Source organism: Epinephelus moara, chromosome 15 (genome assembly GCF_006386435.1).
Source record: "Epinephelus moara isolate mb chromosome 15, YSFRI_EMoa_1.0, whole genome shotgun sequence".
NCBI lineage: Eukaryota > Metazoa > Chordata > Actinopteri > Perciformes > Serranidae > Epinephelus > Epinephelus moara.
Genome location: NC_065520.1, coordinates 6447049 through 6464622, shown reverse-complemented (window position 1 = coordinate 6464622; position 17574 = coordinate 6447049). Strand labels below are relative to the sequence as shown.

The window sequence follows — 17574 nt, the reverse complement described above, 5'->3', positions numbered from 1 at the left end:
AACAAACTTTGGTACGTAAGGATGATTCATTATGAACATCAACAAACTGAAAACGATCAGATAAATAAGATTTAAACCAGCTCAGTGCAGAACCTTTTAGGCCAATTAATTATGTACAGTGTGTAAATGACTATCAAAAGGCTGCTGTTACGCACAGTCATACACGTTGCACGCACAGCAGTGCAGCACAATACAGCACACACACTCAATTGGAGCAGACTCAATAGACAAACGCTGTGGCCTAACCTTTTACACAATGTCACTCACACACTACACTCACACAGTACACAAATATAATTGAATTAGAGTCTTACCACTTTCCTGATGGCAAGTTTTGTCTAGCGTCCTCCATTGGCATTAGTTCAGTCTGAATATTTACCTCCTCCTGCCTGAAATGTAACTATTGGCCTGTGTTGCGTTCAGGCGTTGTCACGTAAATAACAAATTTTAGAACTTGAATAGGCCACAGCACAACACAGCAGCATGTCAAGTGGGCTAAACCAGAGCAAAAGTTAGCCAGTGATGCTGTAAACCAGGCGTCAGCAACCAAAGGAGCCATTTTTGGCCAAAAAGATGTTAAAAAATCTGCCTGGAGCCACAATACGTATTTGTGCCTTATAGTGACGGCAACACAGCCTATTTAATCTATATGTGGCTGAAGTAGTCGAACTCGTCACTAGTCTCCGCTCAGTCTGAAACGTCACACAACTGGTCGTGTTGGCTTGTGGAGAAGCAGATCCATCTCATTCCCTGATCCATTAATTTTTGTTTACAACTGTCTCAACGTCTCTCGGCCACCTCTTAAAGATTTTTGTTCAAGCCTGATTTTTCTGCATTTTTCTGCATTTTTCTTGATGAAACTATTCTTTTAAACCCATTCCTAATAGGTCTAAATGAGCATCCATTACTGTATTCTACAACAAAGTAGCTACTCTGCAGTGGGCTGTTAATGAATATTTGGAACTTAAACTTTGCAGCGTTAGTGATGAAAGCTAACAAATCTGTCCACTTGCTATGAAATTCTCTATTTTCCTCCGAAATGTTTTCTTTTTTGGATTTGGAATCAATACCTGGCCTCATTTCGGAGACTCAAGCTTAACCATTGCTATTGAGATACAGCAAATTTTAGGAGAAGGCGCCAGGCCGTAGACGTATGAGGCACATAGTTGACGAGATGTTGAAACGTTTAGTTTATCCGGTATCGAGGATTCACATTTATACAACCGGAAAATGTAAGAATCACTTTAGTGCTACGACAATGATAAATGAAATTAAAATGTTAAAAAATAACTATTATTCAATTCCATTTTTTTTGTCAAAGCCTCAGACTCACACAAGACTTATTGGAATCCTATTTTCTTTGGCAAGACGAGTCAAGGACATAACTCGTTTAAAATTTGTCATACCACAGGGTTGCTAACTTGAAGAACCAGATGAGCCAGCCAGTATGGGTTAGCCTTAGCAGATAGGAGGTAGATTTAAGGCCAGGTCAGGCTGCTCTTTGCTAGGGTGAGAGGAGGATTCAAAGGCAGTTCAGAAGTACCTTAACAACATATTATCATCATTTACCATGAATACTGGGCTTGCCATAGAAATGCTCACCCAACTTTTGCACATTTCATTGTGTTAAATACTTAATAGAATGTCCCGAAATTCTTTCTTAAATACAAAACCGCACTCTGAAATTAATCTTACATTTATTTACTACTGACCAGCGGGCTGTGAGTATCTGCAGCTGCTGCACGTAGATAAGTTTCAAATAAAGAGAAGTGGAACCAAAATAATAACAGAAGCTTTCTGGTTAAATCTAGATCACAAGGCAGGCGCTTTAATATTGTCACATGTTACTGTTGGTTGGTGAACCACAAGCCACAAGCTGTGCTTTCCTGGTATAGAATTACAGGTGTCAGCACGTCAGGTAGCACAGGTAATTTCCAGATGTAGTTCATAGTTGGGTTTGGGTTTTTTGAGTTTCCAAAATAAAACCGGCTGCTACAGAGGAGCCCTAAATATCCAGGACACCTTGTAACTGTTGCATCATACTGCGTATTACAGGATGAAGTCCATCTGTAACCCACCTTTATGTACAATCAACCCTTGAGCTTTGCTGCTATGGAGATTTGTAGTCTTAATGGCTTTTAATGGTTTTATAGCATCAGTAAATGTCATAATGAAAATGAATGATTGATGATTGAGGGCAGTTCAATACTGAAAGAATAAAGTACTGTATATCAATCAGTGTAAGGCATTTTGTCCATCGTCTTGTAAACATGATGTTTCCCAGGCTGTGACATGAAGTAAACCCTTCAAAGAGCAGTTAGGTTCTTTCCAGGACCATACTTAAGAGAAATTATCCTTCCGTGACTTCCCCTTAATGTTATTTTGTAAACAAGATTACACAAGAGATATAACCCTCATGTGCTGTTGTAACCTGTGCAGCAAACCTTCAGAGGCACAGGTTAGAATTATAGTATGGGGAAAAGTGGGACTAATGGTCCCAATGGGACCCTTCAAAAAGTGTAGAGTGAGAAGTCCGGTTTTGTTTGTAGTTTTTTTATTTCCAAATAATAAATACCAAAAGTTAATTAGGATTTGTTGAGACTGAACTTTGTATAAAAAATAGTAGAAGCTCTCTGAGGCCCCTCTGACCCCTTAAAGGTGCAAAATGGTTTAGTCCACCCCTGCACCCCTCTCTAAACACAAGCAGAGCTGAGTCAAGCTCATTATGCTGCTGGACCACCAACATACACCATCATGTCTATCACCAAGGGAAATCCAGGTTCCAAAAAAGACGAGAAAGAAAGAAACAAAAGCGGAAAAAATAAAAACTGACTTTGTAAAAACAAAAACAAAAATCAAAAGGTGCGTGAGAGAGACAAGGGCAGGGGGCCCTCAGAGACTGCTTGTGCATAGGGCCCAGAATGTGGTGCTACGCCCCTGCAGAGGCATGAAGGGGCACTGAGCTGTGTTGTATATCCTGCTTCGAACCAAAGTTTCTAACAGGATCGCACCAACAATAGGCCCTTGACAGATTTCCTGAAGATAAGATTCTGATGATGAATGATGATTACAAAAAATTCCTTGTGTACTGGATATGACTAGAAAGCATTGCATAGGAGTGGCATGCTGTCATAGCATTATGAGGAATCCTGGATATGACATCATACAATTTAAGGGAATGAGATTTTGTCATTTGAAATAAAATTGAAGTGAAACATGGTTTACCAAAAACTGAATCCCCCCTGTACAATAGGATATTGTCATACTTCCATGTGGCCTAACCCACAGCCATGATGAAGCATCCTCAGACAGCAGTTGTGCCCCCAAGGGTGAGGCCAGACACCCTGATACAATTGCTGGCCCCTCCACTGGAGCCCTCTGGCGAAAATTATTGTAGGCCGATACTACTGTCTTTAAGAGGCTATGGTGCTTTTTTAGCCTGGCGCAAGGTTTGTGTTGTCTTGTGAAATTAGATAACGTAAGGCATCCCAACTCATCCAGCTGCCGCTTTGTTAGTGGACCTACAGGTCAAAATATGACACCCTAGGCACCCCTTATGTGTCAGTTTTGGATGTTCAGGGATGGTGTGTCAATTAACACTCACTACATGCATTGTGTCTTTTCAAAATACCCTTCTGTTTGCACAGGAAATGTACAGTTTCCACTCGTATATGCATACAGTCTCTTTTCAAAATAAACTTAAATTGTAGGTACAACTTCATTTTTGGTTTAGGCAACAAAAGTAGAAAAAAACCCCATCATGGTTTGGCTTACAGTAAGTACGGTTGTCAGTAACATGATGTAGCATCACCTAACGTCATTTGCATACTAAACATACCAGCACACTACATTGTTGATAAAATAACTCGACTGACTTTTGGTTTCACATGGGGAATAAGTTATAGTTGTGTAAGATACTGCCTCTGCCCAGTACATATCATACTGCCACAAAGGGTTCCTCTTTGCGTGGGAGGCTCTTTCCGGCTAAGCTCCCTCTTCACCACGATGGTCCGGCGCCGCGCCTGCATCACTGAAGACGCTGCACCAAACCGCCGATCCATCTCGCAAAAGTCAGGTTTTTTGTGACCCATCCACCACCCCTACCTGCCTCCTGACAAGCATTTGTAACTGCTTTGTTTACTGCGGTCAGCGCATTGGTCACATGATCACAGCCTTTCAAAGTCCATGAGATATGTACATATTTGGGTGCAACAACAGTCTGCAGTGTGCGACTCCTTACCTCTCCATATTGACATAACAAGCTATAAGAGCATGATCAAATCCCTAAAATTCAGTTATGGGTTTTTTTTGTGGTGTGCCACCCCAAGATTTTCAGCAGTCTGGCCTCATCTTGTTTGTTTCCTGTTTGCAGTAATCCCACACCACACATGTTTCCCACTGTGGAACATTTGCAATTATTGGCCGGAAACTACCCTCAAACTAATGTGGTAAAACTGAGGACGGGCAATTAACAGTGGTAATGGTAATATGAGCCATAATGGGATATTAAGGCTTTCAAGACCTGACATGAATTTGAATGAATGATACGGTATGTGCTCTGCCTTTGACATTTGTTTAGACTAAATATTTATCATCTTGTATCACAGAAGTACAATATTTACCGTCTTCTCGAGGGGTGGACTTTCCCGTATCGCTTTAAGTCAGTTGGAGCAAATGTCAAGCATCACATGTGTGTTATCACACTTAACATGATGAGAATCTGAATAAGATCACATAGCAAACTTCACAGGGAAATCGTTTTCAAACCTCAAAACACCAGAGGCCACAGTGTGCGCAGTATGGGGACTTCTGCTTCTCTTTCTGGAATTTCTTGACCAACTAAAATTACTGGAGGTGTTGTAAATACAGAAGAGTCGTACAGTAAGTGCGCAGTTTACTGGACTTCAAGGTAATAATTAGAAGTAAGTGTGAGTTTCAAAAAGGAAGAAAAAGTAGTCAGACTTACTCATTCAATGCGACCTCAGCTTTTACTACAGTAGTATTGTAAAGTGACCTTGGGTTTCTTGAAAGGCGCTATATAAATTAAAGTTATTATTATTATTATTATTATTATTATTTGTCAAACTGACTAATAAAATATTCGCTCTCTCATGAATTATCAGTATGTTTAACCCTGAAAGTCCAGCATTATAAATATAGTCTGTTTTCATATTGTGTAAATATCTATTCATCCACAGCCTCACCCTTAAGTACTTCTCTCTGTTGATACATTTCCTTTAAAGGATTAATTAATTCCATAAATCCCCAGATGATATAATCAATGTGTTGCTGGCAGGCTCTCTAGAAAAACCCTACCCTCTCTCTCTCCTCCCTCTCTCTGCAACCTATCAGTTTCATTATCACTGAAGCACTGAGGCCGCCCTTTAAAAGCACGTCAGAGGCTTAAACTGAAAGTGTTGTCTGTACAGCTGTAGAAGAAGATGATGTGGATCCTGGTACTCACCAGTCTGCTGTTTAAAGGTAAGTGACACTCATAGGTGAGGGCGAGCCATTCTATAGTCACTGCTGTAGGTTTTTTTTTATATTACATAATAGACTCCAGCCTTGTAGTCAGATTATCATGTTGCCTAAATTAAATCTATTTGTAATATCATTATTATTATCATTGTGTTAAGAAAGGATGTGACATTCAGAGCATTGATTGACATTCTCACTCCGACCTTGTCACATATTGACGTTTGGTCATGGGCTTTTCATGTTCACATACAACCTGCAAGGTACCCTGTGTGCGTTGCTTGGTGACGTTCTGGGGCGCTGTATCAAGTTCTGCTTGTTACATGCATTGTCTTCTTTCAAAATACACTTCCGTATTCACAGGAAATTTAACGTTTACATCCAGTCTCTTTCAAAAGAAACACGGCAAATTTCCAATTTTTGACGTTAAAGGACACCTTTTTTCGTATGTATCTGACACCGCAAGTCACTGCCCAAGCACCGGATTTCGACGACTTTGGAGTGAGAGACAGCCAAGCACAGAGCTGTTGCGGCTGACCCTTGATCAGGGACCTCCATGTTGAGAGCCGAGTGCAGACAATCCCGACTCAGACTCTGAATTCAAGTTATGCTCTGAATGTCACATGCAGCTCCTTTAAATTAAATTATTAATTACATTCAAAGGGCTTGGAAGGACATTTTATTAAACTAATCTACTGAAGCATAACAAAAGGTTGTTTTACTTTTCATCATGCGTTCACTGAAACTCTGCTGTTTTTATTTACAGCCTGCACGTCGCAGATCACTAATTATGGAAATACAACAGCTGACTACGGCGGGGAAGCGCACTACAGGTGCACAGCAGCCAACACAGCAGGTGCAGAAGTTTTCTTTGGTCTCTTTAAATGCCAGTTTTTATTGTGAAGATGTGACCAGTGGTGGTGGAAGTAAACAAAACAAGTAAAAGTAGCAAAAAATACTCCATCACAACTTAAGTCTGCATTGAAATGTAGCTTAATTAAAGTATATAATCAGAAAAAACGTATTACAAATAAAAGTGCTCTGCAAAAATACAGCCCCTGTTATACAATCATATATTATTTCATTAGATTATTATTACTGATGTATTCATGTAAAAGAAGGGATTTTGATGTGGTAGCTGGTTGAGATGGAGTGGGTTTGTACCCATTTTGTTAATCAGACTACAACTAATGATATTTTTTATGATGGATTAATCTGTTGAATATTTTCCCCATTCAACTGGTTGTTAAGTTTGTATAAATTACATTAAAAAAAAGAAAGTGAGAAATGCCATGACAATGTTACCCAGAGCCTATAGTGACACCTTGACCTCAAAATTATTAAAAAATAAATCCAAATGATTAAAATATTTGAAAGTAAAAGCAGCAGATCCTTACATTTTAAAAGATGGAACCACAAAATGTATTTGCATGAAAAATGACTTCGGTGATTACCAAAATAGTTGCCAATTAATTTTCTGCCAACTGACGAATCAATCATTGCAGCTATACTTCATTAGTGTTGTTTGGTAACTAACCATATAATAAAATATTCAAGTAAAATACAAGTACCTCAGACTTGTACTTGAGTAAATGTGTTGACTGGATGATTACCATTTCCAACAGGTGTCCTCCAGGTCACGTGGCAGAGGCTTTTCAAGGACGACTCCATTGAGAATTTGGCGGCCTACAGCAGGCGGTTTGGACAGCAAGTAAATCAGCCTTACAGGGGCAAAGTGATCTTCACAGAGGCGTCTCTCCAGTCAACATCCATTATCCTGAAGAATGTAACATGGGGGGATGAAAGCTGTTATATTTGCTCATTCAATGTGTATCCTGATGGGTCCAAACGAAAACAGACTTGCCTCACGGTGCAAGGTAAATTGCAGCAAATTTGCATCGAGTAGGAATTCTAGAAATAGACAGATTTCAAAGAATAAACATTAAACATTGTTTTTGCTGATTGAAACCCCCCAAATGACCAGTTTCAATTCTCTATGAAGGCATATCCGAGGTGAAAACAGCTGTGCATACCTCCAGTGAGCCTGAGGAAGAAGACACGGAGGTCGTGTTCAGCTGCTCTGCTACAGGTAAACCAGCTCCGACCATTCGGTGGGAATTCTCACCTCCTGCCACCGAATCAGAACCAATGCAGCCTTCTACAGTAACAAACAGTGACCACACCTTTACCAGCAGCAGCAACCTGACTCTGCAAGTACCTCCAGAGTGGAAGGGACAGGTGGACTGCGTGCTGAACAATGGACAAAGGCGGGTGATGATCCCGTTCTCTTTACCTCCGAGGAAGACGGAAGCCGGAGGTATGCATGTCAATTGTTTTGTATAGACAAAAAAAATTTGTAATTGTGTACACTCTTAGAAATAAGGGTTCCAAAAGCGTTCCTCCTGAAGGGCCAAGGGTCTACCCAGAACCATTTGCTTCTCAAGAACCTTTTTTTTTTTTTTTACCAAAAAAAAAAAAAGGTGTTAAAAGATCCCCACCCTAAAATATTTAAATGTTTACGCATGTCTTAAATGGTATTTTTAGATGAAGATGTATCTGGAATCCCTTTAATCCATTCATTTTACTTGCGTTCTGCTATAGTTAATATCATTAGAATCATTTCATGCCATGCGGTTTTTACGGTACCTGGCATTTCGTATTCGCTTCTAATTTGAACTGAGTTTTGGCTCCAAACCCTACTGCACCATTGAAATAGTAAAGGCCGTAGTGGTGGTGGTCACACAAAATCTCCACCCCCTAAAAATGCGATGTTTCCTCATACAGCAGTTCATATGATATATTACAAATCAGCGCCCTATGAATGACAATACATATGAAATCTAAAGTTACTTAATAATGTACGTATGTGGGATTTCGGCAAGTACAGTCACTTTGATTAGGTTAAGAAAAAGTAATATGTTGATGATGTACCTTCAAATAACTCAAAGTTCTAGGCTAGTGAAGGAGTGACTCCTACTCTGCCTCTGATTGGCTTTCCTTGACATTCTTACCCTAGCCCTAACTGATCCCACTCTTCTTGCCTAAACCTAACCGAACCATCTAATGAAAGCTACAAGCACTAGCAAATTCCTTTACCATCCGAGGATGCACAAAGTCTCTTGGGGTAAAGTCCTGTGTTTTGTGACCCATCCAAACCCCCAACCTGCCTTGTTACGTGGGTTACTTCCTTCTTTGTGCCCATCAGTGAATTGGTAATGTGATCGCAGCCTTCCCAAATTACTGGCTCATTATAACATGGGTTTGATACGAATTTTGGTGCATTACTTTTCATAGGTATACATAGGAATAGTGCTTGAGAACAACCTGAAAAACATGATTGTGAACCATTAGTGTTGTGACCCAAGGCTGCTGGAGGTGGTTCCTTTGGCCCCAGACTGACATGTTAATCTAAAACCATGTGTAGAGGGGGAGAGATCTATGGGTAATGTAGTCAATTACTAATACAAGAGCTCCCCTTGGTAGGTTTAAGATGAAAACTTTGTAATATGTACAATGCTCTCCGTTGATGACACATCCTTGATTAAAATAATTCCACTCAAAACTGGTGAAAACATGGGCGGGTTCACTTGATTGCTCCAAGAATCCTTAACGGTACCGGTTCAAGAACCAGAGCTAATTTGGTGGAAATGGTGTATTGGGGGGTTCTGGGTGGAACCTTTCACACATTATTCTAGGTATAATCCTTTATGTTGCACTCTATGTAGGACCCTCTGAAAAGGTTCGAGGCGCTGCCTTTTAAAAAGGTTCATCAAGGAACCAAAAAGGGGTTCTCCCATGGGGACAAGCCAAAGAGCTCTAAATGGTTCTAGTAAGCACCTTTATTTGTAAGAGTGTAGCTGTAGAGTGGTTTGCTTTTTGAAATTACCAGCCTATAATTTCAGATGAACTTCCTAGACATTCCCAACAATGTGTTTGCAGTTATTATGCTGACTGACTGGAAGGGAAGTCACACTGCACCACACCTTTCCCACAGTGTTGACCAGGAACAAACAAGTTTCAACATTTTATTTTTGGTGTGCCAGTTAGCCCACTAATTAACCATTAGTAATCATATTATGATTAACTTTATGGTCAATCTCAAGACAAGTATGTCTGAGATGTGATATCATTACTATGAGTGGCCTGGTTGTGCAATTTTTCAGTATCACTTACGTTGAACCAGGAACTCAGTTCTCTAATGTCTGGTCTGGGAAATGGTCAGTGAATGCACTTCAGTGATCTGAGTCTGACTAAGTACAAACAGTAAACAGACTTTTGCTCTCTGTGTGCGTCAGCAGTGCAGTGACTCATTAAAATCAGATTTGGTTTCACTTTCACTTACAGCTGCATTTCATGCACAAAAGTAGCCGTAAAATAAGACGGGTCGTTTGCTCTCTGGGGAGGTCATCTGACAGATCAGGGAAATGAATTATTAGCATGTAAGAGTAAGAATGTCACCTTGAAAATTTCCCCTACCTCTTCTGGGGAATTCTTCTTGTATGACTAACCCCGAGGTGTGTGTCTCCAGGGAAAGCACTGTCGTCATCAGGGATTGCACTTGTGATCGCTGCAGTGATGTTTATTTGCTTCATCATTGCTGCTGCTGCAATGAAGCGAAAAAGGTAAGATATTTGACACAAAGACATTTGTAAATGTACCTGTGGCATAATTCTCCCCATGGGTAAAATATAATTAACTTTCCTCTCTTCCTGGCAGGTTAAAGGGTACCAGAAGAAGTGACGTTTAACGAGCTTCTGGACTTTGACACAGCTAACATTCAAGCATGCAAGCATTATAAAAATCTGCTTTTTTGGCATCAAAAGTTTAGAGGTATAACAGTGAGTTAAGCTAAAAGCTGGTGTCCAAGATTCCATCGGTAGCTTTCAAAATAACCATTTCTTTTTCATTTCAATGCTCAGCACTTTAACTTTTTGGAGCTAAAAGCAAAGCGTATTTTGGGCTTTGTAGAACGTGACAATGCAACAACAGTTTTGATTCTGACATATGGACACAAATACATGGTTTACAAAGAGTCTATATTTGAGTTGATTTAATCACATGTAGAGCTCTGAAGCAGGTAACTTCACTCTAACTCAGAGTCACAGTGACTGCAACACAGTGCAATAGTAAAGGTTTGATTCAAGATAATCTAACAGGCAGATAACCAGAATACAAGCTGATGTGTTTTGATGACGAGGAAATGTTGTATGGGGCTAGAGCGCCATCTAGTGTGCTTTGTCAGGAACTAGAGAAAGGAGGAGGAAGATGAGCCCAAGTCTAACCAAGGAATACAATAGATTGAAATTGTTTGCACAACAAATTCGAACTATTTATTAAGTGATCTATGAAGTTGACATGTGAAGCAATCAGTGATCAGTGATGACTTTAATCCAGATCATTGTATTTAGGCTGTATCAAACTATATGTATATTTATCTATAAACTTTAAATTATACGAGACATATTACAAAATAGACATGATATATAAGTGTGTTAGTAATGTTGCACTTTTCTTGCAGTTTTGCACTTTAGTGTTCAATGTTTATTTGTTGCTCTGTCTGGAGACATTGTATGGCTGTAACTGTGGTATAGTGCCAACTGTATTATGTGAAAACTCATCTGTCAAACACTGTATTATTAACTTGTGCTGTGCATTATGTTTTAATTTATTCTCTTTACTTAAATGTATTTATTTTTGCTCGGTTAATTAAACTGTGATGTTTACTTGTTATGAGTGGTTTCACTTGTGAATAATGTTTTTCATCGTCCTGGATTATATCTAGAGGAAGTAACGCTCCTGACATCAAGGGCCTAGGTTTTGTTTTAATGTTTGGGCAAACATGTGAAGCAGGGTTTGGGGTCCTCCAGAGTAAAATTTTGGGGCATCAAACACTTGATTTTTTTATGCACCAGTCTATGGTGGAAATGTCTTTATTTCAGAATAAAAGTCTTTAATGTTTTTATTGGGGGGATCAAATGCACATATTGAGGGGACGTGCACGCTGCCTCCTGACAAGTACAATGGGATTACAACAGATATGAAGAAGTAGGAAAGCAGTTAATTACAGGACTAACTGAAGAAAAGCACAGTATAACATTAGGGAGTGTACTTAGAAAGACAACAAGGAATATTCATAAACCTCTATTTACTTATTTAATTAAGAGTAACAGGACTAACAGAGAGAATTTAGTCCTTTTTTTGTTTCTGCCACACTCCGGTCCAGTAGGTGGCGGTAAAGCACATGAAAGCTGCCATTAAAACTTAAACAAAAGTAAGCAAGAAAGACTTTTGAATGTGAGCGGGAGCTACAGTATGCCGAAATATGCCACAACATGCAGTTATATTTTTAATTTGTGCGTTGGGACTCATTCAGAAAGGTAAGTAGCAGAGAAAACTGTGTAAACCTGCTGCACATAGAGACAACTTAAACTTCCGCATATTGACAGTAGATACAGTACAGTAAGAAGTAAAGATGTGACACCATGCAGTCATACATTTCCTGTGCTCGGTGTGAGTCTTTCACAAAGACGAGGAAGCGATACATAAATCTGTCTTTCTCATATTTTATACAGTACAGGCCTGTATTTGATTTATTTCTCTTTACCACAGCTGTGTAACTGCTGTGTTCATTGTAGTTTCGGCGGTTCACACCATTGCAGTGTGCAAACACGTTTTACAGGGCAGGTGCTCATGTGGAGAACAGGGCACCCCTTCCGCATCTTTTTATTTTTAATTTGATGTTGTTTTATTTTTATATATTTGTGTATTTCTGCATATGTGCTGATGCAAAAAATAAATAAATAAATGATTTTTTTTTTTGAATGCTCACAAGTGCGCCCTGCAGGGAGGTTTATACCTGCTCTTGACCTTGAGTCCTGTCAAGATGTAAGAAGTTTATTGTCATATGCACAGAAAAAAAACTCAGTGGTTTACACCATACAATGGAATTCTAAATTGCCAATCTCCCTTCACACAAAAACAGGAATAAAATTTCAATCAAAGGTAGATTTTAAGAAGAAATAATAAGATTGAGCATTGCTGAGGATATTGGTTGGCATGCCAAATACTCAGCAGACATTCATTGTATTTACCATGTATGTACACTGGATGGCGCTGTATTGATATTTTTTAAGATGAAGAAATGGGCATTTATTCAACCTGTGTGTCAGACAGGTGAGGGTGAAACATCTCAAGAAGTAGCTGCAAGTAACGGCCGGGCATAGGTCCTACACCAATTTTCCTCAGCTTCCTCTCCTCTTTATTCTCCTCTTCTCAATTTTTCCTCCTCCTCTTCTCATTGTCTTCTCCGCCTTCCTTTTTTAAATAGTCATGCATTTATTCTTATAATTCTCTTCTAAATAAGCTTTAGATATTCTCAGAGAATTCCAGTGAACAGATGCGTACAGCTGAGCGCTCTTCCTCTCCTCTGCACTCTTTACATACCGCAGCCTCAAACTGCAGGTCATTTTTTTTGTTCAAAATAATAACCAGAGATGCAACGTGGGGGACATAATCTTTATTTAAAAATTATAATGATGCCTGGAAGTCGGAAGACAATTCGCCTGTCTCTGCCCGCACCGGGGAGTTAGTGAACCCAAGTCTGGCATAGAGTGTTATTGCCAAAATTAGGCTGTACACTGGAACAACATTACCAGTGAATTATATACTGTAAAATGTGTGTGCAGTCCAGTTTTCTGATTCAAACCCCATATAAGACATGTTTTGTCCAGTAAAGTGAATCTGTGGAGTTTCATGGACTGTATGAACTGTCCTCCCTGCAGGTCTAGCAGCTGTGATAGAGAATCAGCAGACTGTGATGGCAGCAGTGGGAGAAGAGGCTCTTTTAACCTGTCAGCTGATGCAACCTAAAGATGTTCTTCAAGTCACATGGCAGAAAATTTTACCTGACAAGGAGCAGAATATTGCTACTTACACCAAATACTTTGGTGAGAAAGTGAATCCTGACTTTAGAGACAAAGTGGAGTTTAAATATGCTGGACTGCAGAACAGCTCCATAGTTATCAGGAGGGTGACGGAGGAAGATAAAGGATGCTATCACTGTTTGTTTAACACCTACCCTGACGGAGCTCTCACTGGTTCAACCTGTCTCCAACTCTATGGTAAGAACCTTACAGTGTTATTAAAGACATCTCCATCATCCTTAAAGTCTGTCCTGTAAAAAGTTGATGTGATGTTTTTAAATGTGTGGTGTGTGCAGAGCTGCATGAACCCGTTCTACATGTCAGAGAATCAAACTCTCCTGAAGAGGCAGTTGTGTCCTGCTCGGCCACAGGTCGACCTGCTCCCACAGTAACACTGACTGTCCCTCACTACAACTCTACCAGTGTCACCAACACCAACGCTACAGTCACTGTCACCGCTACAGCCGTGCTGCCTCGTCTCCATGGCAACAGCACACAGGTTGGATGTGCAGTGCGAGTGCTCTCTGGTCCTCAGATAGAGGTGTTTACCATGATTCCTGAGGTCACACTGTCGTCTGCTGATGGTGAGAAACACTTGAGAAGATACTGACTGATAGACTGATAAATACTTTATGGTTCTGATGTTTGAGTTTCTTTTTCCAGGTGTTGATGAGGAATCTGGGTCTGATAACAGTGATCACAGTAAGTGAACCTTTATGTGGTCTCATGTCAGTCTCACCATTTGATCTGTAGTTGCTTTATGAATGTTGAGTGTTACTAATTTTCCTCTCTTCTCACAGATGTCACTTTGATCACTGTGTTGGTCGTGGTGTCCTGTGTTTGTGTTGCTGCTGCAGTCACCATCATCCTGCTTATAAGGAAACATCATGACTGGTGATTTTAAACTTTAATCACCTGTCTTGTTGTAACACCAGTGTCTCACAGTTAATATAATAATGATTGACTGAGATCTTTTCAGACAAACCCCACAAATAAATGTTTGTTCAGCACTGACTTTTCTTAAATCCTTCAGTGTGTCACACAGAGACTCTGAGGAGAACAAGACGCCACGAAGAACAACCAAAGACACTGAAGAGTAAGACACTTTCCTACTGTTGTTAAGTCATTCTTGTGAACTCACAGTCAGCATGTTTATTCCTCTGTTGTTCAGAGGAATTCAGTTATAAACATAAGTATGGTGTAATGTAATAATGTGAGTGTCTTCTTCTACTTCAAGGGACGTAACACTTGTAGCCATGCAGGTCAGACGACGGACACCTCCTGAGAAAAATCAGAAAAGGGACCAGCCATCTTCAGCAAATGTCCTCTAATATGTCAGACAGACTGTAGTGGCAGCACTCAGACTGTGAGACCTGAACATACAGTGAGAAAGTGTGTTTTTACATTTTTATACCATTTCATGTTTATATGATCTTTTTAATAGCATTTGATAATCATTTTCACATTGAGCCACATATCTCTGAAGTGACCTTTATCAGCTCCATTTCATGGTCAGGAGAACATCTTAAATCAAACAATGAGCTTATCCAATAAAGTGGGATGTTTGCTGATTTATCAGGAGCTCATGTTTAGCTTCATGCTCCTCATAGTCAAATTTCAATAATGGTTTTTATGTATTTGTCTTTTTTACCCTCAAACTGCTGCTACTGTTATCATGTCTTCTGATAGAGATTTGTTCCCACCTGTGACTCGATGTCAGCAGCAGATTACAAAAAGAAGCTGCACCAAACAACCTCTCCTGCTGCTTTTTGTGTGTGTGTGTGTGTGTGTGTGTGTGTGTGTGTGTGTGTGTGAGTATCAAGTATACTGTAACATCTGTAATGTAAAAGTATTGTTTTACATGTTTTAACTGTTGCTCAGGTGCATTTGTAAAACAATACAGCTGTATTTGTTTTATCTTTGTTAAATGTATTTTAAGTAAAGTGTGTTTTTTTTTGTGATTTTTGTCATATATGGATTTATGGATCATCTGTGGTTACTTTATTGTATCACAGCTAACACACACATGCAACAATATCAACATGCAACATCACCGTCATTCTTAAAAGAAAATATTGGAACGGGTAATTTTAGACTTTAACTCAACACCTGTCTTGTTGTAAAACCAGAATTTCAGTTAATATAATAATGATTAAGATCTTTTCAGTCTGTCACACAGAGACTGAGGAGAACAAGATGCACATGACAAGCATCAAAGACACTCATAAGTATGACGTGATATTTTAATGTTATGAGTGTTTTCACTTCTGTATAATGTTTTCATTGTCCTGGATTATATCCAGAGGAAGTTTCTCTCCTGACATCAAGGGCGTAAGGTTTGTTTCAATGTTGGAGGGGACATATGAAGCAGGGTTTGGGGTCCTCCAGCAGGAAATTTGGGGCATCAAACACTTAATTTCCTGCATTCTGGTGAATTTCTATGCACCAATCTATGGTGGAAATGTATCTATTTATTTATTTTAGCATTTTCAGCATGTATTGTTAATATGACACCCACATCGACCAACTCATCTGGAAGTTACCTGTGGATGCCTGCGTGCAGCTTCTGTATGAAGAAGAAGGAAGGCAGTTAATAACAGGACTAACTGAAGAAAAGCACAGTATTGCATTGGGGAATCTACTTAGAAAGACAACAAGGAATATCTGTAGCAAACCCATTTTGTTTTTGTGCTTGCTGTCTCTCGTTTTGTCCACCAGAGGGCAGCTTGCGTTGTTTGCAGGTCAATTTTGAAAAACAAATATCTGCTTTAGATGCATTTTTTGACATGATTTCTTCAAAATATAAATTGCATGATTTGTGTTGCTATTAAGAAGATGTAATTTCATTCATTTTTATATGTATATTTTTGCCCGTTTTGGAGATAATGGTTCCGTTTTTAAACAGTGAGATTTTATTTTGAAGACCATTACTTCCTACTTCCTTCCTGTGTTGTACTGCCGAACAAAACAAAGCCACTTGACTACGGAATGAATGGTAAAACGGTAAAAGTTCAAGGTAAACAAAGGAAAATAAAACGGCAACGGCAACTTAATGATAAAAACGTCGAAGGCTGAGTGTATTTTGGCAACCCCCCGAGGAGGCATAAGGTCGGTGTGTGTTGTGCCTGTGGTGATTATTTTCTTATTTGTGTCAAAAAGTATGCTAACTCTTTTGCCCACCTGTTTGGTGAATTGGCGGTGTATTGCTTGGTATAATGTTGAGTTGTCTGAGAAAGTACTGTGATCATTTACCATTTATTATGGAAACAGAAATGTGATTGCTTTGTTTTCTTTGTTTTGTCAGTTCTCACGCTGGTTTATGGAGCTGGTTTTGTGGAACAGCAATAAATGTTAAAACCATAAGTCGAGTCTCTTACCATCTTTCGGAGGGTATGCTACAATATCCATAAACCTCTACTAAATTATTTAAGAGTAACAGGACTAACAGGGGATGAAGTCTTTTTCTTGTTTCGCCATTTCCAGTCCAGTAGGTGGCGGTAAAGCACCTGAAAGCTGCCATTAAAACTCAAAGAGACTAGACAGAAAGACTTACATGTCAGCGGGAGCTACAGTATGCAGTAAATATGCCACAACATGTCGTTATTTTTTTACTCATTCAGAAAGGTAAGTAGCAGAGTAAACTGTGTAAACCTGCTGCACATAGAGACAACTTAAACTTCCGCATATTGACAGTAGATACAGTACAGTAAGAAGTAAAGATGTGACACCATGCAGTCATACATTTCTTTTGCTCGGTGTGAGTCTTTCAGAAAGACGAGGAAGTGATACATAAATCTGTCTTTCTCATATTTTATACAGTACAGGCCTGTATTTGATTTATTTCTCTTAGCCTCAAACTGCAGGTCATTTTTGTTCAATTAATTAATTAATTAGTTACTCTACCAGTGTCACCAACACCAACGCTACAGTCACTGTCACCGCTACAGCCTTGCTGCTTCGTCTCCATGGCAACATCCAACGTCCTCAGATAGAGGTGTTTACCATGATTCCTGAGGTCACACTGTCGTCTGCTGATGGTGAGAAACACTTGAGAAGATACTGACTGATAGACTGATAAATACTTTATGGTTCTGATGTTTGAGTTTCTTTTTCCAGGTGTTGATGAGGAATCTGGGTCTGATAACAGTGATCTCAGTAAGTGAACCTTTATGTGGTC

The 17574-nt window shown here is 39.5% G+C and overlaps 2 protein-coding genes across 4 annotated transcripts in view; both read left to right on the top strand.

Annotated features, from left to right (window-relative positions):
- The first annotated feature begins 5093 nt into the window (after positions 1-5093).
- Positions 5094-11202, top strand: LOC126401646 (OX-2 membrane glycoprotein-like). The gene is made up of 6 exons (XM_050062989.1): positions 5094-5481; positions 6242-6331; positions 7101-7352; positions 7478-7792; positions 10004-10097; positions 10192-11202. Exons 1-6 carry the CDS (start codon positions 5442-5444, stop codon positions 10220-10222), a joined length of 822 nt encoding a protein of 273 aa, XP_049918946.1. The 5' UTR covers positions 5094-5441; the 3' UTR covers positions 10223-11202.
- Positions 11203-11738: 536 nt separating this feature from the next.
- LOC126401645 (OX-2 membrane glycoprotein-like) overlaps positions 11739-17574 on the top strand; it is a 24126-nt gene continuing 18290 nt past the window's right edge. Inside the window, exons 1-7 of one of the 3 annotated variants that reach the window (XM_050062985.1) lie at positions 11739-11852; positions 13257-13595; positions 13694-13981; positions 14061-14099; positions 14198-14291; positions 14431-14493; positions 14635-16210. In XM_050062985.1, coding sequence (XP_049918942.1) covers positions 11798-11852; positions 13257-13595; positions 13694-13981; positions 14061-14099; positions 14198-14291; positions 14431-14493; positions 14635-14728 — 972 coding nt within the window. In that variant the 5' untranslated portion in view covers positions 11739-11797 and the 3' untranslated portion in view covers positions 14729-16210. Of the gene's footprint in view, positions 11853-13256; positions 13596-13693; positions 13982-14060; positions 14100-14197; positions 14292-14430; positions 14494-14634; positions 16211-17574 lie in introns of those variants that run through there. The other 2 variants (XM_050062988.1, XM_050062987.1) reach the window with 2 other exon arrangements.

Bases quoted from the DNA above. Each gene is read 5' to 3' on its own strand.
- LOC126401646 (XM_050062989.1), top strand. From the start codon at position 5,442: ATGATGTGGATCCTGGTACTCACCAGTCTGCTGTTTAAAG. The intron at 6,332-7,100 runs GTGCAGAAGTTT...CATTTCCAACAG, and splicing joins CACAGCAGCCAACACAGCAG to GTGTCCTCCAGGTCACGTGG. The intron at 7,353-7,477 runs GTAAATTGCAGC...TTCTCTATGAAG, and splicing joins GACTTGCCTCACGGTGCAAG to GCATATCCGAGGTGAAAACA.